The sequence below is a fragment of the Mustela nivalis genome (genome assembly GCF_964662115.1).
Source record: "Mustela nivalis genome assembly, chromosome: 6".
In the NCBI taxonomy this organism is placed as follows: domain Eukaryota; kingdom Metazoa; phylum Chordata; class Mammalia; order Carnivora; family Mustelidae; genus Mustela; species Mustela nivalis.
In genome coordinates, this window is record NC_139025.1 from 10,910,752 (window position 1) to 10,937,582 (window position 26,831).

Sequence of the window (26,831 nt, forward strand, 5' to 3'; positions counted from 1 at the left end):
GAAATAGTTTGGGTTTGGGGGCTGGCCAACTAATAGAAATTGACCTGGTAGGGGTGGGGACTGGATATAGAGAACAAGATGGAGTCATTCATGTCAAGCAGGGATGTAAGCAGCCAGGGGTGTTGCCTCTCTAAGACCAGACATCACCGAAAACCAGCACAGGCTGAGGACACACCCAGAACTGAGAACCAGCAGAGCCAGAGGTCTGCCAAGGTCCAAGACTGATTAAATCCCTTCAGAAGGTGAGGATTTTTGTAGCAAACTGGCAGACTTTTCAGACGCCCATCCTTTTGTGTCTGATCACATTGGAAAAGCAACTGCCCGTGGCAAGACCTTTATCTGGGACATTAGTCTGCCATCCGGACAGTGGGCTTTCTCAAATAGATTTTATGCCTGCTTCAACAGCTTGTCACTCAACTTACTGGACAGCCGTGAGGTAAGCAGATCGATCGTGGGTTCAGTAACACTTTTAGGTGTACAGAGGAGGGTATTAATGTCCCTACATACGTTGTTTCTTCAGTAGTTTTTATTTAAAATAATCGATGTACCCAAGTAGCACATTTTCAGCAGCCTGCCTTTGGCTCCTACACCGGTCAAAGGCAGAATCTAGTTATTATAAAGAGGGGATCTGGTCACTGTATCCACCACCATCGGCTAATATAAAATGCTTTGTCATTTAATTTGGGGACAGGATGTACTCCCTGCATAATAAAGGTCATAAGAAATCTGATGAAAGTTCTAAAAAAAAGGATGAATATTGATTTCTAATAAAGGCGAGGTGGTTTTCAGAATAATCTTAAGCCTTGCAGTGGCCAGTGTTCAGCTATTTGGAGGCCCATCATGGCAGACACCGATCTGGGCACTGAGATAGTACACAAGGCAGATAAGATCAAAGTACCTGTCCTTACAGTTTATAAGCCAGTGTGGTGGGAGGAGGAAACAAGATAAACAACTATATAGTTATGCGATCTATTATTTGAAGAAGTACCAAGGCAAAAGGAGGTGGAGGAGGGAGTCGGGTAGAATTGTGGGGGAAAGTCTTTCCAGGTAAAAGGAACAGAGATGGCAAAGAACCAGGTATGAGAGGAACAGGGAAGAGACCAGTGTGGCTGCAGCAGGTGGTTGAGGGAGAGAGGCAGGAGCTAAAGACAGAGGCTGACAGGGAGCCAGGCCATCTGGGGCTCCCTACACCATGGCAAGGACCTGGTCTTGATCTCTGAGCAAAGTGGGAAGCTCTTAGAGAGGCTGAGAGAGAAATGGTACCATCAGATTCACAACAGCTGTTGCGCCAAGAACAGACTGAAAAGAAATTTGTGTGCTTTAAATATTCAGCATGGATGGCATGACATAAACACTTTATTTTTGTTAGCTTAAGCTACACTCTGATGGCAGTCTGTTGAGGATTAAGCTACACTCCAAGCCCTGTTCAGGAACCTACACTCTCCCCATCAGCTACATTCGGCAGCAGGAAATTTGAGAATTCACAGGAAGAATGTGTGTGTGTGTCTGTGTGTGTGTGTGTGATTGTATGTGCACGTTCGTGTATGCAAGCTGTGTCATGAGTCTCAACATCCCAACAACATTTGGGGTGGGGGAGCTCACCTGGATTCTTCAGGGGTGTTGAATGGGAACTGAGGCTTCTAGTCACTTCTAGATGGAATGACACATGGTTGGCATGTCGGCATGGTTTTTATCCAACAATTCTGCAAAATGTCAACAGTAAATTCAACTTCTCCTAAAACTTCTCCCACTGTCTCCTCCCAACTGACTCTCAGATGGCTATTTATTATCTCATCAAGAAGTTAGATGCAATCAGAAGAGATTTCTCTTCCCCATGTCAGTTCCACGGAACCCCAGCATCTGTATCCGTTTACTCTGGTTATACTTCTGGTTGCTACAGATTTCGTCCCTTCTTGCCTACTCAGAAAGATCAAACGTTGCTCTTACAACGATCCACTCTCTCTCCTGAGTTCTCTAAATAAAGGGGGAGTGAGAAAGTGAAACAAGAGGCCTCTAGTGGAGTCATTTGCCTCTATGACACTGAACTGAAGCTTAACTGCAGGGATGTGACTGACCTTTAAGCAGTCCATCTAGAAATTCCTGAAGACCCACCTTGCCTCCCTATCCTCCAAAGGAAGGTGATCTGGTCTGAAACAATCTTTTGTTTTCTTTCACTAATAACTTCCTGTCATGCCTGTTTCTGCCTGTAAAAGTCTCCCATTTCCCATATAGTGCCTCAGAGCCCCTTTCTGCTAGCTAGATGGGATGCTACCCTATTCAGGAATATTTGAATATTTGAATATTGAATAGATCTTCAAATTTTCTTGTTTTTTTTTTTTTGTAAGATTTTATTTATTTATTTGAGGGGGGGATCAGAGAGGGAGAGGGGGAGAGAGAGAGAGAGAGAGAAACAAGACTTGTCGCTGAGCAGGGAGCCTGCTGTGGGGCTTGATCCCAGGACTCTGGGATCATGACCTGAGCTGAAGTCTGATGTTTAACTGAATGACCCACCCAGGTGTCCTTCCATCCTGGTTTTGTTTTTTAACACTAGACTACTTCCTCCTCAAACAAAGGAGGAAGGAGGAAGCAGTAGGAGTCACATGGGTGTAACCATCTTTTCTTTTAAGTACCTACATCATCTTTTATTTTTTGGAGTTTTTTTGAATTTTATTTTAGAGGGAGAGAGCATGCAGGAGGGGGAGACGCAGGGAGGGGCAGAAGGAGAGGGAGAATCTCAAGCAGGTTCCACGTCCAGTGCAGAGACTGACATGGGGCTCAATCCCAGGACCCTGAGATCACGACCTGAGCTGATATCAAGGGTCAGGTGCTTAACTGACTGAGCCACCCAAGGTACCTCAACTTTTTCATTAACTTTTTGCAACACATCTTTCAGTAAAGCTATTTTGGAATTTCGAAGCCTTTTGGAGGGTTTGTACACCCATTAAAATAGGTATAGCATTCTGTTTATTTAATTTGGGGACTTTTAAGTGCACTTCCTAAATGATCTTATCTAATTGGAACATTCCTCATGATGATCATTATAATTGCCCCCAAGGACTGGCAGCAGTTTGCTAAGACCCTACCTGAAAGTGAGGTACAACCCACATTTCAGTTGGGCCGTATTTTGGGGCCCCAACCTGATGATTACCAGGAAAGTTCTCAGGGCACAAAACAAGCATAGTAGGACTTGGCCATCTTTGTAGATATTTATAGGTTACAGGAGTCTTGTTCTTGGACACAGAATAAGCAGGTATGTCAGAAAGTGAGACATTTGACTCTTTAACATTTAACAATCTTGTTGGCCAAGGCTTGGGTTTTGAGGGCTAAAAGGGATAGGTTGCGGTTGTGCAGTGTTTCATAGCGTACTTTGCTTCATAGCAATTTTCTTGAGGCTGGTGAGTGACAGAGTGTCAATTTAACCTGTTCCGTGATCAGATTATCCTAACATTAGGAGTCTTTGGGTTTGGGGGCAATTGCTCTAATAGCTCTTAAGTTCTTGACCCGTGACCACCAATTTCTGTGGCGTTTTGGCTTTGGAGATCCCTGTTAGCAATAACCCTTACCTATATAACACAAGACAAATATATGCATCTCAACATACCAACAGTACCCAAGAAATGTTACTGCGACTGGCCAAGAGAAGGCCATGCACACCACCAGCAATTCTCAGCGTGGGCTAACCCGGCAGACTAGTAAATGGAGACTGCAGGCTGGAGCCGGGAAAGGAATCCCCAACAACTGGGGGACTGTGAACTAAACCAAGGGCTGGGGATTCAGGTTCTGCACAGAATGGTCTGCCAGCGAAAGCCGACCTACTAAACCCAGGACTGAAGAACCAGTTCGAGGGGGAGCTCAATGCAAAGAGAGCAGAGCTCAGAACTAAAAGGAACTTAGCCCTAGTCCTCTATGGCACATTGGGGGTGAACAGCATGACCTCTGACCAGTAGCCTGGGTTGGAATCCTTACTAGTTGTGACCTTGGGCAAGTTCATTAATCTTGATGTGCCTTAGTTTGGTGACACAGAGGCACCAAAAAAAATTTTTTTAAGGGATTTTTATTTATTTTTTTAAAAGATTTTATTTATTTATTTGACACACACAGAGAGAGAGAGAGCACTAGAGAGGGAACAAGCATGGGAAGTGGGAGTGCGAAGGCTCCCACTGAGCAGGGAGCCCAAGGCAGGGCTCTATCCCAGGACTGTGGGATCATGACCTGAGCCTAAGGCAGATGCTTAAGGACCGAGCCACACAGGAGCCTCTAAAAAATGATTTTTAAAAAGAAACTCTAATACTAGCAGGGGTCGCTCCGAAGGAGAGAATTACACATAGCCAATAAATATTTGAAAAGATGATCCATCTCACTAACAGTAAAATAATTTGTTAAAGGAGATAACTGTGAGTGAGTGTGGGTATTTCACGAGTCCGTGAATCCACCCATTAGTCAGGGTTTGGCCATGGGTAACAGAAGTCACTCGGGCTAACTTAAGGAGAGTGAATTTTAACACAGGGAATCAGGTGACTTCAAAATTGTTCCAAGACTGGAGGAGGAGGTTCTAGGTTGAATTTCCAGGAAGGACACCCTCTCAGAATGATGCTGAAGTCCTAGACCACCAAGGGTGCAGCAACCGCTACCATGATCAAAAAATTGGGGTATAGGGGCACCTGGGTGGTTCAGTAGGTTAAAGCCTCTGCCTTCGGCTCAGGTCATGATCCCAGGGTCCTAGGATCAAGCCCCGCATTGGGCTCTCTGCTCAGCAGGGAACCTGTTTCCTCCTCTCTCTCTGCCTGCCTCTCTGCCTACTTGTGATCTCTATCAGATAAATAAATAAAATCTTAAAAAAAAAAAAGAAATTGGGGTATCTAGGAGCACCTGGGTGGCTCAGTTGGTAAACATTTGTCTTCTGCTCAGGTCATGATCCTGGGGTCCTTGGATCGAGTCCCATGCCAGGCTCCCTGCTCAGTGGGGAGCCTGTTTCTCCCTCTCCTCCTGCTCATGCTCTCTCACGCTCTCTCTCTCTCAAATAAATAAAATCTTAAAAACAAAATAAAACAAAACAAAACTGTAGTATCAGAAAGCCACTGTCTACCTGTTGGCTGTGGGACCAAAGTGCCTCTGATAACATGTACACCAGAATAAAGCTGCATCTTGGTAAGGACAGGACCCTGGAATTCTCTGCTGCACCAAAAACCAAAGCAAAAGCCACAGAAGCAGAAACATGTAGTAAAAGCCTCCATTCTATTTGGATCAGAAATTCTGCTTTCTGGAATTTTTTTAAAGAAAAGAATCAGGGGGCACCTGGGTGGCTCAGTGGGTTAAAGCCTCTGCCTTCAGCTCAGGTCATGATCTCAGGGTCCTGGGATCGAGCCCCACGTGGGCCTCTCTGCTCAGCAGGGAGCCTGTTTCCCCCTCTCTCTCTGCCTACTTGTGATGTCTCTCTCTCTCTCTCTCTCTCTCTCTCTCTGTGTCAAATAAATGAAATTTAAGAAAAGAATTAGACACACACCCCGAAATGTTAGCACATAACGTTTACCATGGTGTTACTCATGACAGCAAATGTTTGAAATAACAGGAAATCAAGTAAATAAAATGTTGTACCTCCACATAACAGAATTCTAGGCACCTTCAGTTTGTTTTCTGTGGTTGAGATTCTCTTATGGTTTGTCTCCCTCTCTTATTTTGTCTTATTTTATTTTTCCCTCCCTTCCCCTGTGAGTCTGTTTTGTTTCTTAAAGTCCGCAAAAGAGTGAGATCATGTAATTGTCTTTCTCAGATTGACTTATTTCACTTAGTATAATACGCTCTAGTTCCATCCACGTTGTTGAAAATAGCAAAGTTTCGGTTTTTTGAAGACTGAGTAATATTCCATTGTGCGTATATGTGTGTGCGTGTGTGTGTGTGTATATATATATATATATATATATATATATATATATATATATCATGTCTTTTCTAGCCATTCATCTGTCAATGCACATCTGGTCTCTTTCCATAGTTTGGCTATTGTGGACATTGCTGCTATAAACATTCAGGTTCACGTGCCCCATCGGATCACTACATTTTTATCTTTGGGGTAAATACCCAGTAGTGTGATTGCTGGGTCATAGGGTAGCTCTATTTTTGACTTTTTGAGGAACCTCCATTCTGTTTTCCAGAGTGGCTGTGCCAGCTCACATTCCCACCAACAGTGTAGGAGGCTTTCCCTTTCTCTACATCTTGGCCAACACCTGTCATTTCTTGACTTGTTAATTTTAGCCAGTCTGACCTGTGTGAGGTGGTATCTCTCTGTGGTTTTGAATTGTATTTCCCTGATGCCCAGTGAAGTGGAGTATTTGCAAACAGTGTCTGTACTGCTGCTATACTCCTGACATAGATGTGTGGGTTTTTCCATACCAAACACTGCTCTATTTCTCTGTGGGCAGCAACTCAGTGTCCTGCAATTTAACTCTATTCTGGTACTAACTGCAGTAACCCCACAGGTTAAGGGCTCAGGCTCCTAAGACTGCCTCCCTTAGATTCTAATCCTAAGAAATGGGTCCCAGGTTACCCACAAGTTCTGTCCATTTTGGCTACACATTGGGGGTTCCCATGACCCCCTCCTTGGCTTGGACAACTGGCTAGAAAGGCTCATAGAACTTGGGAAAATTATTGATTTGACTATTACTGATTAATTACAAAGGCTATTAAAGGGTACAAAAGAACAGTAGGATGAAAAGTTATATAGGGTGAGGCCCTGAGCACAGAACTTCTTTCTGTCCTATGGTTTGGGTGTTCCCATGGATAGATTTGTTTGTTTGTTTGTTTTAAGATTTTGTTTATTTATTTGAGAGAGAGAGCACAAGTGGGGTGAAGGGCAGAAGGAGAAGAAGACTTGCTGCTGAGCAGGGCGCCTGATGTGGGACCCGATCCCAGGAGTCCAGGATCATGACCTGAGCCAAAGGCAGATGCCCAACTGACTGAGCCACCCAGGTGCCTGGTAAGGAGGTATTCTTGTTTACTAAGCCGGAAGTCCTGAGAACACCACATTTTAGGGACTTTACAGAGGCTTCCTCATGTCAGGATGATCAACTCAGACTTCTGTCCTTTTCCCCTCTCTGGAGGGTGAGGCTTAACATTCCAAGTGTCTGGTGATGAGCCCCCACTGAGGGTCCCACTAAGAATCAACCCATTACAACAAAAGATGTTCCTGTCACCTAGGAAATTCCAACGGATTTAGGAGATCTGTGTAAGATACTCCAAATACTCACACTCTAACCACGAGTTCCTTCCTAAGCTCCAGAAACCACCAATCTGTTCTTCATCCTGTGATTTTGTCCTTTCATGTCCTACATGCCCTGGAGACAAGGGCTTTCTTCACTCAAAATAATACCCTTTAAATCTATCCAAGTTGTTTGTGCTACTAGTTCATTGCTTTCTATTGTTGAATAGACATACCATAGGTATTCCTCCCGGCTTTATTGAGATATAATTAGCATACAACTTTTTGTAAGCTTAAGGTGTACAACATGATGACTTAATATATGTATATATCCACATACTACAGTTTAACCATCCACCTACCGTAGGACATTTTGGTTGTATCCAGCTTGGGGACATAACCAAAAAAGCTGCTATGAACTAGGAACAGATGCCATAGGACAAAGTCAGCCTTTGTCATCACTTCTGGTGCCAGGTTCAACTACACAAATAGGCAGAGGGTATCAACCCTCAGACTAAGGTCAATGGCTTTCTCATTCATTCATTCAACAAACACTTATGACTCACTACATCATCTAGACACTGACTACGCATGTTAGGGAACACCCAGATAAATCTGAGGGCAATTCTTTGAGGAACTTGTAATCTAGGAGAACTAAGACAAGAAAGTAAATCTCCCAGTATAATGCAGAGCAGAAAGTGCTATACTCCATAGAGGACACTCTGGGAATCCTGAAGAAGGAGATGCTTGCTGAAATAAATTATTTTAAGTCCAAATTATACTTTATTTAACCTCAGCCACAAGTTGTAAGTTCTGCAAGAAAATGCTCTCTCTCAGCCTCTTCAATTTTGATCCTTTCAGACTTAGAACTAGATATTAAGCTAAGTGGCATGTAACTTGTTTGGAGACAATTTCCTTTTCAGGTCTAATACTCTCTAAGAAACCTGCTTTGGAGAGCAAGGAAACTGTGCTCTTACTGTTTTCTTTTCCATCTTTGTGCCTCCGCTAAAACTGACTCGGAAAGAATGCCATTTTAAAATTTCATCTGTAGGGGCACCTGGGTGGCTAAGTGGGTTAAACCTCTGCCTTTGGCTCTGGTCATGATCTCACCGTCCTGGAATTGAGTCCCGCATCGGGCTCTCTGCTCAGCAGGGAGACTGCTTCCCTGCTCTCTCTGCCTGCCTCTCTGCCTACTTGTGATCACTCTGTCAAATAAATAAATAAAATCTTAAAAAAAGAAAAATCTTTGGGACGCTTGGGTGGCTCAGTTGGTTGGACGACTGCCTTCGGCTCAGGTCATGATCCCGGAGTCCCGGGATCGAGTCCCACATCGGGCTCCCAGCTGCATGGAGAGTCTGCTTCTCCCTCTGACCTTCTCCTCGTTCATGCTCTCTCTCTCACTGTCTCTCTCTCAAATAAATAAATAAAATCTTTTAAAAAAAAAAAAAAAGAAAAATCTTTAAAAAAATAAAATAAAATTTCATCTGTAATAATTAGGGGGAAAACACCCCCTCATGAAAAATAATAGTGAGTAAACAAAAACACCATCTAATCTGATGTCAAAATTTCCATCTCACATGCAAATTTGTAACTTCCCCCTTTTCCCCAGTTTAGGTCTGATCCGGGCTCTGAAACACAGAGCTGGGAAGAGGGGACGTAATCCGCTCTCACCTCTCTTTCGTCTACTTCCTCTCCATATGGCTGCTTTCAACTACACAAAACCATGAGATAAAGGGGCGAGAAGCTATTTTAACTTAGTGCTGTCTGCAAATCTTTCTTGGCTGTCCAACAGAGTTGTCTCCTCCAACATGGGGGATGTCCAATCAAAAACTATTCTTTTCTCTCCTAGAATGCTGTGGTGGTTAACTTTATGTGTCCACTGTGCGTGGAAATTTGATCAAACATTATTCTAGACGTTTCTGTGAAGGTTTTTTTGGGATGAGATGAACATTTAAATCTGTGAATTCTGAATAAAGCTGATTACCTTCCACAGTATGGGGAGGACCCATTCAACCAGTTGAAGGCTTTAATAAAACAAAGACTGACATCCTCTGAGCAAGAAGGGATTCCGCCAGCTGACTGCCTTTAGACTCCTCCCTGAGTCTTCTGCCTACTGGCCTACCTCATCCAAGTTTGGATATGTCAAGTCTCCACAATCATTTGTGAGCCAATTTCTTAAGACAAATTTCTCTCTCTGCATACACATATCCTGTTGTTTCTGTTTCTTTGGAGAATCCTAACTAATACAGATGCTTTTGCCAGTTTTTCAGAGACCTTCACTGAGAATCTTCACCATGCCCCATTATGACCCTAAGTACCACTGCAGGGGTCCTATTTCTAGTAGGTTTCTGCTGAGGACCCTTTTGCCACCAAACAGCCCTGTTAGGCAAGGTTGTCAGGACTAATGCTGGAATCCTCCAACTAGGCCAGAGGGGACAGAAACCCTGTCCTTCCACGTAGGGACGTGCAGCCCTTTCTCCTCACTCTACCATCCAGACAGCTTCAGTGTCTGGTCATCAGACTTCTTCAGACACTACTTGGGCACAGGTTTTATGCACCCAGGCCCTTGGGGACACACTGGCAAGTTCTGTCCCATGTTGGCTCCAAAGCAGGGTGGGGAGGCTCACTTGACCTAAACTTTAGAAATGACTTTAAGACTTCTCAAGGTCACCAGCCAGACAGCATGTGGGAAAGGTTTCCCAGGTGGTGTGGTGACGCCCACATTGAAAAGGCGACTCTCTACTGTGAAGGTGATTTCTCTGCATATAACAAAGGAACCAGTTCAGTTTGGCAGTGAAAACGTGAGCTTTGGAGTCAGGTGGATCTAGCCTGACCTCACCTATCAGTGAGCAATAGGTGAGGCATGAAAAAAAAAACAGCGAAAACAGCACCTCTGATACTGGCTGGTTGGGTTATAAATTAGAGGCTAAAACGTTTGCAAGGTTCGCAGGCACCCAGTAGGTACTTCATTCGCGGACAGCCACTGCACTAAAACTTGAAGGAAACGCGTTCCGGTGCACCAGCGGGCACTGAGCGGGAATGCTGCACCGCGGGTTCAGCAGCTCCACCGGCTCCCTAAGCCCAGCGGAGGAGTACCGCCGCAGCGGCAGCGAATCACGCGGCAGCCTTTAGATGGGGGCGGGACTTCCTATCTCCGGGGCGCGACTTCCTATCTCAGGGGCGCGCGCGTGCGTGAATGCGAGCCCCGCCCCGGAACTGCGGTCGACGCTGCAGCTGAGGGACTTCAGAGGAGGTGTGCGCGGCGGTTGGCCGGCGTGTGAGGAGGCCGTGACGGCGTCTCCATGCGGTGAGTACGGGAGACGGAGCGGGGCTGGGGCCGGCCCCCGGGGCTGGCGTGGTGGGCCTGTGCAGGACATGGGCCTCAGTTCTCCGGTCCAGAGAGGACGGCTGGGGGTCCCTGCTGTGGGCGTCCAGGCCCGGTGGCGTCGGCCTCTCAGCGTCGAGCGCCCGTTAAGCCCCAGGCGAGGCGCGGCTCTGGGTCTCTCGCCCCCGGTGTCTGACCACCCGCGCCGCGGTGGAAGCGGGTGGTTTGCCGTCGTGGTGGAGCCGGGGCCGGGGGTGAAGCGTCTGTGCGCGCTGACGTGCAGAGCCGGTGAGGCGCCATGCCCAGCGGGTTCTGAAGTGCGTCACCTTTTCGCGTCGGTGTAACGACCCTCTGGGACAGATACCTTCATCATCCCCACTTACAGGCGAGGAGACAGGGGTTCACAGGCTCAGACGTCCGCCACGGACGCGGAGCCGGTCCGCATTTGAACAACCACGTATTACTTTGGGGCTTCCCTCCGGGACCGGTTATTTTCCTTAGTCTTTCTGGAAAGGGAGACCGCGGATGGAGTGCTAGTCAAACGTCTCTGTTGAAATGTGTGTTAAATCGCTCAAAATGTGACAAAAATGCTGGATGGGCCAAGGCCAGCATGGTGAAATAGGCGTTTGCCTTCTTGGGTCAAGGCTTGAGCCCTTGCAATAAAGCTGGCCCCCTAACCCCCACCCCCAAACCAAAAAGAAAAAACAACAGCAGCAACACTCCTTCGCATTCTTAATTCGGCCTTCAAAATGACTTGGGAATGGCGAGCTTCATGCTCCATGCTTTACATAATTTTATTTCTTTGCATAAAACATTTTGTGCCTTAGATATTATTGGGACCCTTTCCCTTATTTAAAGGATGAGAGCACTGCGGTTCAGGGCGGATTAAACACTACTGTCCAGTGACACCCAAGCAGTAAGTGTTGGGTCTGGAATCCCAACCAGATCTAGCTCATGTGTCTGTGCCCTTCCATGCCCTGTGTACCCTCTGTTCCAGGCCAAGCGGCCTACTCTGTTGGTATATTTCCTCTCTTTGATCTTCAGGGTCTCTGTGTCCTCACCTCTTTGCAGGACAGGATACTATAGGCTGCTTAGAAAATATTTGTTGACTCAGACCCCTGTGCGCTTCAGTTGCCAACCTAATGGAATGCTTCTCTCCTTTTCTTTTCAGCAACCATGAAGTTGCAGGAGACAAAATCAAAGCCAAAGGCACCAAGCTTTGGCAGATTTCAGACAAAGGGAATCAAAGTTGTGGGAAAATGGAAGCAGGTGGAGATTGACCCAAATATGTTTGCAGAGGGACAGATGGATGACTTGGTGTGCTTTGAGGAACTGACGGATTACCAGTTGGTCTCCCCTGCCAAGAATTCCTCCAGCCTCTTCTCAAAGGAGGAACCCAAGAAGAGAAAGGCACAAAGTGTTTCAGGAAAGGAAGAAGGAGAGTCCAGCTCCTCAAAGAAAAGGATGAAGTTGAAGAAGAATAAAGACATGGAAACTGAAGGAATCAGTGCCCAGGAAGAGTTTGAAGTCAAAGATGCTGAACCAGAGCCTCAGGGAGATGGCACAGTTTGTCCTAATCCACAGGTAGAGGAGATGGTATCAGAAAGCTCAGCCCAGACTGTTCCAAAAAAGAAAAAAAAGAAAGGGAAAAAAAAATTGGAGCCTTCCCAGGGTACTACTCCAAAAGTGCCCAAGAAAGCAAAGACATGGGTGCCTGAAATGCATGACCAGAAGGCAGATGTAACAGCATGGAAAGATCTCTTTGTACCCAAGCCAGTTCTCCGAGCACTCAGCTTTCTAGGCTTCTCTGCACCCACACCAATCCAAGCTCTCACCTTGGCACCTGCCATCCGTGACAAACTGGACATCCTTGGGGCTGCTGAGACAGGTAAGGGCGTCCTTAGCTGGCCAGGGTAAGATTGCTTTTGGGTTGACCTTGTGGCTGCTAACAGGTTGGATGGCTTGGGAAGAGGGGAATTTGGGAACCAAACCACAAATGCATTGTTGAATGAAGGTGTTTAGAAGTCATCCAACTCTTGAGTTGAGATCTGCTACTTTATGATTGGTACCCTGGACAGGTCGCTTTATCTCACTGACACCCATAGGTGCTGTTATAAAATAAAGATAACACCAGTGCCTACTACTGTTTTTCCCCTTTCTTTATGGATTAAATGTAAATGCTACAGAAAAGTGTACACAGTACATTGCAAGTGATTTGCAAATGGTAGTTTTTTCCTGTTCTTGAGCCTTCCTAAATGACTCAGAGGGGTAAAGTAGGACTAAGATTAACCCTCTAAAGAGGTACATCTTCACTAATTCTCAAGAGTTGTCCAAAGATAAAAGGGCTGCTTTGGGAATTGCTGAGTTTATCATTACTGGAAGGGTTTGAGTGTGTGGTAGGTAACCATTGGGTGGATTTTGTAGGAAGATGTTGGCCTGAGGTGACTGTTGGGACTAGGCATTATTTAAAGTTCTCTCATTCCCTGGGCCATCTTAAGACTTTGTGAAATAATGCCGGGTTGACTTGACCTCAGTAGTTTAAGTTACTGATTGGAGGGAGGAGCTTGTACTGCCTCATACTAAAATCCAACTAGACCAGCAGTAACCGATAGAGCTTGTACTGCCTCATACTAAAATCCAACTAGACCAGCAGTAACCGATAGAAATATTATATGTATATAATGTGAGCCATGTAGGAATTTTAAATTTTCTAGGAGCCATATTTTAAAAAGGTAAGAATAGGTAAAAGTTAATTTTAACGCTGTATTTAATCAGTTTATAAAAATTTCAATATTTAATTAAAATTATTGAGATATTTTACATTCTTATTTTTATACTAAGTTTTCAAAATCTGACATGTATTTTGAATTTGCAGCACATCAATTTAGAGTAACCACATTTGAAGTGCTTGATAGCCATTCATACATGGCTAGTGACTGTTAGATTGTATGAGATAGAAGTAGACGATCTAGACACTGTGTGCCTTGGGTTTCTAGAAAGGGTGATCAGGAAAATACAGGTGAGATCCTGTAGAAGAATCACGTAGATGGAAGAGTAAGGAAGCCTCGGGAGTGGAAGTAATAGTAAGTTAGAACATTTTCTTCGCATTTAAAATCTGTCATGCACTGTATTAAGTACATCATATTGATGAACTCCGTCCTCAAAATCACTCTGAAATAGGTTGCATTTATTATTATCATCTTACTCATGAGGAAACACAGCCTCACAGACGACAGTATCCCTAAAACAGCAGCTGAAAAGTGGTAGTGCCTGGATTCTGGACTAGGTCTGTGTGCTGTTAAGCATTCTGCTACATTGCTTTGGTTTGTGCAGAGGCCTGGAAGTGGGTTTCTGGAAACAGAGCCAAGGTTGTATGAGCCACTGTGGCTAGAACCTCACATTTGGATTCATACCACTGCTCCTTTCAGGCTATCCCAGTGGAATGCTGTGAATCTGCAGGTCCAAGACTCACAAAGACTTTTGGGTCCGTGGACAAGCTGCCACTCCCATACAGATAATGAATATTTCCATCAGCCCCAAAAGATGCTTTGAGTCCCTTTTGAAGCCTCTCTTGGGTCCTGCTCCTTGTTCATCCACAAGGCAACCTCTGATACGCTTTCTGTTACTTTGGATTAATTTTCATTTTCCAGCATTTTATATAACGGAATCATACACTAGGTAGGTACTTTTGAGAGGGGTTGGGTGTTTGGCTCTTTGACCCAGCATGCTTTGAGATTTAACCATGTTACTGCAAGTACCAATAGTTCATTCCTTTTTATTGATAGTTAATATGCCAGTGTATAGATATAATACAGTTTGTTTATTCATCTGTTGATGGATATTTTTGTTCTGTATAGTTTTTGGCTATACAGATAAAACTGTTCATAGGAACAGCTGCTGGCTCTGTTGGTTAAGCCTCTAACTCTTGATTTTAGCTCAGGTCATAATCTCTGTGTCCTGAGATTTATCCTCCTGTCAGACTCTGCACTCAGCATGGAGTCTGCTTAAGATTCTCTCTCCCTTGGGGCACCTAGGTGGCTCAGTTGGTTGAGGGATCTGCCTTTGGCTCAAGACATGATCCTGGGGTTCTGGGATCGAGCCCCACATTGGCTCCTTGCTTAGCAGAGGGCCTGCTTCTCCTGCTCCCTCTGCCGCTCCCCCTGCTTGTTCTCCCTCTCTGTCAAATAAATAAATAAAGAGAATATTTTAAAAAAAAAAAAAAAGGCTTCTCTCTCCCTTTACTTCTCCCTCCCCCGTGCCTGTGCACAGTGTTGCCCAGGAGCTCTTTGTCTCTCTCCCTCCCTTTCTCCACCAATCTTCCCCTCCCACACTGTCTCCTCCCAAATAAATAAATAGATAAAATTTAAAAACAAAAAGTACTGTAAATATTGTTGTGTTAGTCTTTGTATGGGTATATGCCTCAGTTTCTTTTGGGTAAAAATACCTTTGGAATAGCTAAGTCTTAAGGTAAATGTAATTTTTTAGGAGTTTCCTAAAGTGATTATAGCATTTTACATACCCACACAGTTAGAGTTTGAATGGGTCTCTGTCCCTGTTGATACTTGGTATGTTCAGTCTTCATTTTATTTTACTTATGTATTTGTTTGTTTATTTTTTATTTTTATTTTTATTTTATTTATTTATTTATTTTTTTAAAGATTTTATTTATTTGATAGAGAGATCACAAGTAGATGGAGAGGCAGGCAGAGAGAGAGAGAGAAAGAAGCAGGCTCCCTGCTGAGCAGAGAGGCCGATGCGGGACCCGATCCCAGGACCCTGAGATCATGACCTGAGCCGAAGGCAGCGGCTTAATCCACTGAGCCACCCAGGCGCCCCTATTTTTTATTTTTTTATTCATATATTTGACAGACCGAGATCCTAAGTAGGCAGAGAGGCAGCCAGGGGGAGGGGGTGGGGGGAGGGAAGCAGGCTCCCTGCTGAGCAGAGAGCCCTATGCTGGGCTCCATCCCAGGACCCTGGGATCATGACCTGAGCTGAAGGCAGAGGCTTTAACCCACTGAGCATCCATGCGCCCCTTCAGTTTTATTTTAGACTTTTAAACTTTTAGCATGGTTTCCTTGTGGTTTTAATTGATATCTCCCTAATGACTCATTGAGCATCTTTTCAAGTGCCTATTTCTGTATTATTTGGTGGTGTCTTTTCAGTCCTCTTGCCCATTTTTTAATTGGGTTGTTGTTTTCCTATTACTAAATTCATTATATATTCTAGGTATACCCCCTTTATCAGATACATGGTTTATGATTTTTTTCCTCCCAGTCTGTGGCTTGTCTTTTCATTTTCTTTACAGTCTTTCAAAAGATCAGAAGTTCTTTATTTTGATGAAGTTCAAATTATCACAGTCCTTTGTGCAGGTGTGCTTATCTCCAAATCCTTTGCCTAGCCCAAGATCACAAAGATTTTCTCCATTGTTTTCTTCTAGAAGTGTTACTAGTTTTAGGTTGTATGTTTCAGTCTTTGATCTTTATTGGGCTTACTTTTGTTTACAGTGAGAAGTGTGGATCAAGAGTTCCTTTTTATTCCCCTGCATACAGACATCCAGCACTGTTTGTTAAAAAAAACAAAAACAAAAACACAAAACTATCCTTTCTCCACTGAATTGCCTTTGCATCTTTTCTGAAAATCAGTGACTATATAGGTGTGGTTCTTTTTCTGGAGTCTTTTTTTTTCCCCTCTTTGATCTACTTGTCTTTTTACATCAAAACTTCACTGTCTTGGATATTGCAGCTTTATTTATTTAGTTTTTTAAAGATTTTATTTATTTATTTGACAGACAAAGATCACAAGTAGGAAGAGAGGCAGGCAGAGAGAGAGAGGAGGAAGCAGACTCCTCGCTGAGCAGAGAGCCCGATGTGGGGCTCTATCCTAGGACCCTGGGATCATGACCCAAGCCGAAGACAGAGGCTTAACCCGCTGAGCCACCCAGGCGTCGATATTGCAGCTTTAGAATAAATTTAAAATCAGGTAGAGTAAGTCGTTTTTGTTATTTTGTGCCTGGGTGGCTCAGTGTAGGTTAAGCCTCTGCTTTCAGCTCAGGTCATGATCTCGGTGTCCTAAGATCAAGTCCCGCATCGGGCTCTCTACGCAGCGGGGAGCCTGCTTCCCTTCCTCTCTCTCTCTGCCTGCCTCTCTGCCTACTTGTGATCTCTCTCTGTTAAATAAATAAAATCTTTGGGGAAAAAAAAGTTATTTTGGCTATTCTAGGTCATTTATGTTTTCATTTGAATTTTGGCTATAGGTCCTTTATGCTTCCATTTGAATTTTAAAATCAACTTGTCCATTTCTACAAAAAGCCAGATAGTATTTGGATTGAGACTTCTTTGATTATAAAGCAAACTGAGGACAGATGACATCTGGATAATACAGAATCTTCCCATGATTGTAGTATATCTCCCTTTTTTTAGATTTTTAATTTTTTTAGCAGTGTTTTGTAGTTTATACTGTATACACATTTGTTATTAGATTTATCCTTAAATATTTCGTATTTTTGATGCTACTGTAAATGGCAACTTAAAGTTTTCTATTTCAGATTGTTGTTAAATAAAAATAAATAGAAATATGAAGACTTGTATATTGACTTTGTGGCCTGCAACTTGGTACCATCAAGTCATTTTTTTTGCTTGTTTGTTCTAAGATTTTTATTCATTTATTTTAGAGAGAGAGAGAAAGAGTGCAAATGGGGAGGGGCAGAGGGAGAGAGAGAATTCCAGGCCCACTCTCCACTGAGCGTAGAGCCTGACACAGGTCTTGATCTCACAGCCCTGAAATCATGACCCACACCAAAATCGAGAGTCAGATGCTTAACTGACTGAACCATCCATATGCCCCCAATCCCCCACACACTCCCATGAAGTAGTTTCTTAAAGATTGTATCAGGTTTTATATAGTTATCATCCAGTCCACATGCTTTTTGTTTATTTTTATCTTATTGCAGTAAAACCGCCAATACAATTTTGAAGTGGTAGAGTGGACACCATTATTTTGTTCCTGATCTTTGGGGGACAATACTCCGTTTTTCATCGTTAAGTATGATGTTAGGTGTAGGTTTTTCATAGTTGGGCCTTTATCAGATTGAGGAAATTCTCTTCAGTTCCTAGTTTGCTGAACATTTTTATCAGAAATGGTGGTTTCTGAAATGCTTTTTATGCATTTATTAAGGGTTTTCATTTAGCATCTGTTGATTATGGTAAATTACACTGATTCTGAAATACTAAACTAAACTTACATTCCTGGGATAAACCAAATTTGGTTACAGTGCTATTATTCCATTTATATATTGGATTTGATTTATTAAAGTTTTGTTGATAATTTTTGAATTTCTATTTATGGGATAGTGGTTTGTAGTTTTCTAGTAATGTCTGGTTTTTCGAATGAGAGTAATGCAGGCCTTGGAATGACTTTGAAGTATTCAGTTTTCTGAAAGAGTTTGTATAGGATTGGTATTTTTTTTCTTCCTTAAATATTTGGTAGATTTCATCTGTGCTTGGATACACTTTGCTTTATAGGGTGGGTTTTAACTTACAGATTTAATTGCTTCAGTGTATTAGAAGTATTTGTGTCACTTATTTTTTCTTGAGTGATAGGTTACTTTGCAGTTCCATAAGATTTTATTCTATGTGTTTTGAAGCTCTGTTATATTTAGGTATATAAATGTTTAGGACTGTTACATTCTCTAAATGAATTTATTCCTTTAATTATGAAATGGCCTTCTTTATCCCCAAAGTACTTTTTTTTCTAAAATCTTCTCAATCTGATACTAATGTATCTTTTTTAGCTTTATTTTGATTAATATTAGCATGGTATGTTTTGCATACTTATTTTTTTTAAGATTATTTTTAAGTAATTTTTACACCCAGGGTGGGGCTCAAATTTACAACCCCAAGATCAAAAGTCACATGCTCTATCAACTGAGCCAGCTAGATGCCCCTCATACTTGTACTTTTAACTTATTCATGTCATTGCATTTTAGGTGGGTTTCTTGGAGCTTCTCAGTTGGTGAACCCATCCTTGTGCTGGGAGGGTGGTATACCCCCAGTTCCACAGGGACAGAAGCCTTTGGAACCCTTCCAAACCTTGCCTTATGTACCTCTTCATCTGGCTTTCCATCTGAATCCTTTATCATATACTTTATTTTAAACAGACTTGTAAGGGGGGAAAATGGCATTTTTGTAGAGAGCATGTGTTGGGTCTTGGTATTTAATCATTGTGACAGTCTGTCTTTTATTTGTTGAGGTCATATACATTTAATGTGGTTATTGATAATGGTTAAGTTGTAATCTGTTATTTTGTTATTTGCTATACTCTTTCTCCTTTTAACTTCTTTTAGACTGATTATTTTTTGTGATGGCATTTTATATCCTTTATTGATCTTATTAGTTGTAACTGTTGTTACATTTATATACCTAAATCTTTTTTAGTGGTTGTTTTTGGGTTCATAGTATATATCTTTAATGTGATATCTTCGAGTAATAATATATTGTTTTTATATAGTACAAGAATCTTAAAGACTGTATTTCCTTTTCTCCTTTACATTGTGCTTTTTGTTTTACACTTTATATGTGTTAGAAACCCAAAATACACATTTGACAAAGTACAGCATCCTCTATTAGTTAAAACTCTTAATAGTTTAGGGATAGAGGGCACATACCTCAATATCATAAAAGCCATCTATGAAAAACCCACAGCAGATATTATCCTCAATGGGAAAAAACTGAGAGCTTTTCCCCTGGGGTCAGGAACACCATAGGGATGTCCACTATCATCACTGCTATTCATCATAGTACCAGAAGTCCTAGGCTCAGCAGTCAGACAAAAAGAAATAAAAGGCATCCAAATCAGCAAAGAAGAAGTCAAGCTCTCACTCTTTGTAGGTGATACGATACTTTATGTGGAAAACCCAAAGACTTTGTCCCAAAACTGCTAGAACTCCTATAGGAATTCAGTCAAGTGTCAGGATATAAAATCAGTGCACAGAAAACAGTTGCATTTCTATACACCAACAGCAAGACAGAAGAAAGAGAAATTAAGGAGTCGATCCCATTTACAGTTGCACCCAGAACTGTAAGATACCTAGGAATAAATCTAACCAAAGAGGCAAAGAATCTCTACTCAGAAAACTATACAATACTTATGAAAGAAATGGAGGAAGACACAGAGAAATGGAAAAACATTCCATGTTCATGAACTGGATGAACAAATATTGTGAAAATCTACAACAAATGTTGTGAAAATCTAGAGCAATCTACACATTTAATGCAATCTCTATCAAATACCATCAGCATTTTTTCACAGAAACGGAACAAATAATCCTAAAATTTGTGTGGAACTAGAAAAGACACTGAATAGCCAGAGGAATGTTGAAAAAGAAAAGCAAAGCTGGTAACATCACAGTTTCGGACTTCAAACTCCATTAAAAAGCTGTAATCAGGGACGCCTGGGTGGCTCAGTTGGTTAAGCAGCTGCCTTTGGCTCAGGTCATGATCCCAGCGTCCTGGGATCGAGTCCCATATCGGGCTCCTTGCTCCGCAGGGAGCCTGCTTCTCCGTCTGACTCTGCCTTCCACTCTGTGTGCCTGTGCTCGCTCTTGCTTGCTCTCTCTGACAAATAAATAAAATCTTAAAAAAAAAAAAATAAAAAAAAAATAAAAAGCTGTAATCATCAAAACAGTATGGCACTGGCACAAAAGCAGACACATAGATCAGTGGAACAGAATAGAGAGCCCAGAAATGGACCCTCAACTCTATGGTCAGCTAATCTTCGACAAAGCAGGAAGGAATGTCCTATGGTAAAAAGAGTCTCTTTAACAAATGGTGTTGGGAAACTTGGACAGCCACATGCAGAAGAATGAAACTGGACCATTTCCTTATAGCACATATAGAAATAGACTCAAAATGGACAAAAGACCTCAGTGTGAGACAGGAATCCATCAAAATCCTTGAGAATACAAGCAGCAACCCCTTCGACTTCAGTAACAGCAACTTCTTCCTAGACACATTGCCAAAGGCAAGGGAAGCAAAGGCAAAATGAACTGGGACTTCATCAAGATAAAAAACTTAAACAGCAAAGGAAACAGAAAACCAAAAGGCAGCTGACAGAATGGAAGAAGATATTTGCAAGTGACATATCAGATAAAGGTCTAGTATCCAAAATCTGTAAAGAATTTATGATAATCAATACCAAAAAAAAAAAATCCAATCAAGAAATGGGCAGAATGGGAAGCGTGGGTGGGTCAGTCATTAAGTATCTGCCTTCAGGTCAGGTCACGATCCCAGGGTCCTGGAATTGAGGACCTCGTCAGGCTCCCTGCTCAGCTGGAGGCCAGCTTCTCCCTGTCCCACTCCCCTTGCTTGGGTTCCCCCTCTCACTCACTCTCTGTCCAATAAAAAAATCTTTTTTAAAAAAGTGGGCAGAAGACACGAACAGACATTTCTGCAAAGAAGACATCCATATGACCAACAGACACTTGAAAAAGTCCTCAACATCACTCAGTATCAGGAAAATACAAATCAAAACCACAGGGATATACCACCTCACAGCAGTCAGAATGACTAAAATCAAGACGTCAGGAAATGACAGATGTTGGTGGGGATGTGGGGAAAGGGGAACCTCCTACACTGTTGGTGGGAATGCACACTGGTGCAGCCATTCTGGAAGCAGTATGGAGGTTCCTCAAAAAGTTGTAAACAGAGCTACCCTATGACTCAGCAATTGCACTACTGGGTATTTACCCCAAAGATATGTAGTGTTCCAAAGGGGCATCTGCACTGCAGTGTTTATAGCAGCAATGTCCACAATAACCAAACTATGGAAAGAGCCTAGATGTCCATCAACAGATGAATAGATAAAGAAGGTGTGGTGTATATATTCAGTGGACTATTACGCAGCCATCAAAAAACAGGTATCTTGCCATTTGTAATGATGTGGATGGAACTAGAGAGTGTTATGCTAAGCAAAATAAGTCAATCAGAGAAGACGGTTACTATATGACCTCACTAATATGTGGAATTTGGGAAGGCAGAGGACCATAGGGGAAGAGAGGAAAAAATGAAGCAAGATGAAACCAGAGAGGGAGACAAACCACAAGAGACTCAATCTCAGGATACAAACTGAGGGTTGCTGGAGAGGAGGTGGGCAGGAAGGATAAAGAGGCTGGGTGATGGACATTGGAGAGGGTATGTGCTATGGTGACTGCTGTGAATTTTTAAGACTGATGAATCACAGAGCTGTACCCCTGAAACAGATAATACAGTGTATGTTAATAATAAGTTTTTAAAAATCCAAAATACATTTTTATGTTTAATAACTTTTAGTTTAAACTTAAATAATACGTTTTAAGAAAAATCTTTCATATTTACCCATGTTACCATGACTGTTTCTGGTAGTCTTTATTTGTGCAGATCCACAATTTCATCCGGTAGCATCTTTTGCATGGAAGACTCCTTTAGTACTTCTTGTAGTTCAGGTTTGCTGATGGATAAATTATTCAGCTTTTGGGTGCTTAAATGTCTTTATTTTGCATTTGTTTTGAAAGGAATTTTTGCTAAGTAGACAGTTGAAGGTTGGCTTTTTTTTTCAGGTCTTCAAATGAAGATGTAGTAATGTCTTCTAGCTTTGATGGTTTTTGATAAAAAGAACTGTTTTATCTAAAGTGTTAAGGGTCTGTTTTGCTCTCTTTTTTTCTTATGCTTATTTTTTTGTGGGCTTTTTTTTTTTTTTTAACTGAGATCTCATTTTCCTTTAAAGATTATTTGTGAGAACTCTCTTCTTAATAGGTTTTAAAAAAAGAAGTTTTTATTTGAGAGCAAGCAAGAGATCAAATTGGGGAAGAAGCAGGGGGAGAGGGAGAGAGAGGATCCCTTCAGTCGACCCTGTGCTGACTTGGGGCTCAATCCCATGAACCAGGCCAAAACCAAGAGTCAAAAAGCTCAACAGACTGAGCCACCCAGGTGCCCTTTGTGAGAATTCTTTGAGGTTTCTTCCTCCAGAGATCACTAATTTGCTTTTGTTGAGGACATAACTTTGGAACTACTATAAATTCTCGACTTGAACTGTTTTATTTGTTTGTATTAACTACCCAGAAGATGTGAATTTGGACTTCATATACATTCAAAGATCAGTTTGAAAATGTTCAAGCATAGATAAAATTGTGCTAATTTTAGGTTTTCTCAAAAACTAAAAAAATTATCCTCTACTCCCATCTTCTCCACCTAGGAAATTAGAGATTTCCGTTCCCTATACTAATGTGGTAGTGTATGTTACAGCAATGACAAAACACACAAAACTTGTCTATTTCTAGAGTTTCAGTGCTTGGATTTTGTGTGTAGTTTATATTGGTGATATCAGGCCTCAGTGCTTATCTGCTAGACTTTTTCTCAAGCTCTTAATTATAGATACCCGCTGTTTGCAGTGCTGTCGGGAAGCCTGTGCTGAGTGTAGGAGCTTTGGGTTGTTTGGGGTAGCACTCGGCTATATTCTTTATATTCTTTACCCAGAATAAAGGCCCCTTATTCTGGGTAAAGAAAGAAGCCCAAACAGAAAGTATGTGTATTTATTGATTCACACTGTTTTTGTTTTCTGTTTTACTTCTAAGGAAGTGGAAAAACTCTTGCCTTTGCCATTCCAATGATCCATGCAGTGCTCCAGTGGCAGATGAAGAAGAAGCCTACTTCAGCTCCAAGTGACACAGGAGCAGTACCTGTTGAGACTAGAACTGAGGCGACAACAGAGTCTGGAGTTCCGCCTGATGAGATTAGAGTTAAGGGCGAAGTCCTGCCCAGTGAAGCTGGAGTGAAGGCTACAGCACCACCCAGCAAGGTCAAGTCCGGAGCTGCTGTCCCTGACCAGGTGCTGCCCTTCTGTGATGGTGATGCTGGTGAAGGACCTTCTTCTCTGGTGAGGGAGAAGGCCATCCCCAAACAGGATGAAGACGAAGAGGAAAAGCTTGATGAAGAGGAGACTGGAAGGTTGAAGCAAGAGTTGGATGGCAAAATTGCCACCTGTAAAGCACATCCAAAGCGCCCTCTGCTTGGGCTGGTTCTGACTCCCACTAGAGAGCTTGCTGTCCAGGTCAAGCAACATATTGATGCTGTGGCCAAGTTTACAGGTGAGGTTTAATTCCATTTAATAAATACTTCTGAGAGGATCTTAGAACCTGGGGTGGCAAAGGTGAATAAGCTATGGCTCCTGCCCTCTAGGGGAAATCTCTCTCACCTGCCAGAGAATTAAGCCTTACAGAAAATTGTTTGAGTTAATACTTTCTCAGTTCTTCCAAGGATGCGCATAGCTTATGCCACTTCAGATGCATAAGAAGTTAGTTTATTGGATATGATGGATGCTTAAGGCAGGGGTTGGCAAAGTACTTCTTTTTGTAAATAAAGTGTAGCCTCACCCATTTGTTAATAACATAGTGTCTGTGGCTGCTTTTGCACTACCAAGGTAGAATGAAGTAAAGTTCGTAGTTGTGACAGATTTAGCTCACAAGGCCAAAATGCTTATATTGACCTTTAAGAAAGTGTATGCCAACCTCTGCCTTGGGGTACTAGAACTTACTCTCTCAGGGAATTCCTTTCGGGAAGGGCTGCACAGTGAGAATTTTATCTTTATAATAAAAGCAACAGTTACTTACCAAGCTTCTGCTTTGGTAAGCACTTTGCTGACATGATCCTGTGTTTTCTTTCCACATTGGATACCTTGAGAATCTGTTCTCCATCAGAGAACAGAACAGACAGTTGGCATTAGAGGAGGTTCATCTTAATTCTCATTGAAGGGGATGGGCAGGGCTTTCTAGGGAGGTGTTGTCACAGCTGCAGAGTGAGCTCATTCCCAGCACTGTGGTGCAGTATTGCTTAGTTTTCCTGGAACTTTGGGTAAACATGCCTGGGTTCAAATCCAGCTCTTCTGTTGTTGATAAAGGGGAAGGATTAAGAAGAAATGAGGTTGGGGAAGTAGGCAAGGCCCAGATCTAGGAGTAGCGCAGAGAATCAGGCTAGGCCCGCTTTTTAGCCTTCCACTCTTCCCCGCCCCCACAAAGGGGAACTGTCCTGGTGATTGATTGCCTTTGCCAATCTGGGGGCACCTGTCCTAGTTTTGGCAGAAAATACACAGCCAAACTGGATAACAGGGTCTTTTATATTCTGTGTGTCGTAGGAATTAAAACTGCTATTTTGGTTGGTGGAATGTCAGCGCAGAAACAGCAGAGGATGCTAAACCGCCAGCCAGAGATTGTGGTTGCCACTCCGGGCCGGCTGTGGGAGCTAATTAAAGAAAAGCACCCTCATTTGAGCAACCTTAGGCAGCTCAGGTAAGTGACAGTACTTCCCCTTTCCCTTTCACTCCCTTCTCTGTTGTGGGCCTGAGGTAGCACCATAGTGTACGCACTACCTTCTCCCTGTCACTAAGTGCCATGGTGTGGTACCAGCTGGACTTTGGCCTCTAGAAAGCTGGGCATGAGGGGATGGAGTCCCTCCTTGTGGTGGTGTGTGTATGTCTTTGTGTGTTGGGGGTGGAGCTGGTAGTCGAGTGTGCTGTGGAAATGACTCCTCAGGTTATGTGGGTCTCTCTGCATCTGCAGGTGTCTGGTGGTTGATGAGGCTGATCGGATGGTTGAGAAAGGCCACTTTGCTGAGCTCTCTCAGCTGCTAGAGATGCTCAGTGACTCCCAGTACAACCCAAAGAGACAGACGCTTATTTTTTCTGCCACACTGACCCTGGTACATCAAGCTCCTGCTCGAATCCTTCATAAGAAGCATATAAAGAAAATTGACAAAACTGCCAAACTTGACCTCCTCGTGCAGAAGATTGGCATGAGGGGCAAGCCCAAAGTCATTGACCTGACCAGAAATGAGGCCACAGTGGAGACACTGACAGAGACCAAGATTCATTGTGAAACGGATGAGAAAGACTTATATCTGTATTACTTCCTGATGCAGTATCCAGGCCGCACCTTAGTGTTCGCCAACAGTATCTCCTGTATCAAACGCCTCTCTGGGCTCCTCAAAGTCCTGGATATCATGCCACTGACCCTACATGCCTGCATGCACCAGAAGCAGAGGCTCAGGAACCTGGAGCAGTTTGCCCGTCTGGAAGAGTAAGTCAGGCCTGTACCCAGAGCCCAGTTTCTAGTCATTAGATCAAGGTTGCCAGGATGGGGAGATGATGGGAAGCTGCCTTCTGACATGGAGGCCTTATCAGTAGATGGTAACCCTTTTTTGCACATCATGAGCAGGCTTACTCTTATCTGATGCATTTGGTTGCTGATAATGCCCAACAGAAACTCTCTTATTAATGAGTAACGGTGACAATAATACATGTTAACAATAGAGTAAGTATCATGTTGACATTTTAGATACGTTATCACATTCATTCAGTTCTAGCATCTTTGAGAGGAAACAGAATAGATTTATTGTTAAGAACACAGACTGGAACCAGACTGCTTGAGATTAAGACCTTGGCTGTGCCACTTTAAGCTGGCCAAATTACGTCAGTGTGTTCCATTTTTCTCATAATTAGTGTAATAGAATGATAGTAGAAGCTAATTGAGAGGGTTAGTTAGGAAGAGTAAGGGAATTTATACATATAAAGCATTTAGAACAAATGTTTAGCCCACAGTAGGTACTTGCTAAATGTTTTAATACTATGTAGCATATATTGTCATTATTTTCATTTCATAAGAATAAGATCTAGAAAAGCTAATCAGCTTGCCCAAGATTTCTTAGCCTGAAAATGTCAGAGCACCCTCGGCCTCAGACCGATCAGACCCAGAGCTCTTGCTTTGTCCTGCTATGCTGCCACTGTGCATCTCCTTTTGGGCGCAATGATGCTCACCAGTGTGCATATTGTCAGGATATGGAAAAATTGAGGTCAAATGTAGATTGACTTTTGCCCTGTGTTTTGTCAGGTTACAGAGTGATTAATTTCTAGAACAAATGTCTGGTTTACCTCCCTTGGAATATTGCTAGGTAGAAGTTAGTGGTTTATATGGTGTCTAAATGGTGGTGTTTGTCTAATTGGATGGGGGACCCCAAATGTGGGGCAACAATCTGGTAGAAGCCAAGGCGCTGGTATTGAAAGAATTCACCTGAGGCAGAACAAAGGAGATGGAAGTTTATTGACTATACCACAAGGGAGTGGGCAAGCAGGACAGCAGAGGAGAGGCTTTCTGCAGTGAGGCAGTGGATGGGGCTCTTTCTAGAGGGGGAAGATGAGGAATTATGGCCATGTACGGAATTCTCCCTTTCTTGGTAACTGCCTAGTTGTAAGTAGCCTATTGGTCAGTTAGGGCCTGTGGGTATTTTG

At 42.8% G+C, this 26,831-nt stretch overlaps 1 protein-coding gene across 13 annotated transcripts in view; it reads left to right on the forward strand.

The window, feature by feature from the left end:
* The first annotated feature begins 3 nt into the window (after positions 1–3).
* The window catches only part of DDX24 (DEAD-box helicase 24), a 35,888-nt gene continuing 9,060 nt past the window's right edge, over positions 4–26,831 (forward strand). The window contains exons 1-7 of one of the 13 annotated variants that reach the window (XM_082733304.1): positions 41–436; positions 6,806–6,973; positions 8,805–10,502; positions 11,692–12,408; positions 23,128–23,640; positions 24,684–24,837; positions 25,108–25,623. In XM_082733304.1, coding sequence (XP_082589430.1) covers positions 10,328–10,502; positions 11,692–12,408; positions 23,128–23,640; positions 24,684–24,837; positions 25,108–25,623 — 2,075 coding nt within the window. In that variant the 5' untranslated portion in view covers positions 41–436; positions 6,806–6,973; positions 8,805–10,327. Of the gene's footprint in view, positions 437–6,805; positions 6,974–8,804; positions 10,503–11,691; positions 12,409–23,127; positions 23,641–24,683; positions 24,838–25,107; positions 25,624–26,831 lie in introns of all 13 variants that reach the window. The other 12 variants (XM_082733306.1, XM_082733298.1, XM_082733310.1 and 9 more) reach the window with 12 other exon arrangements.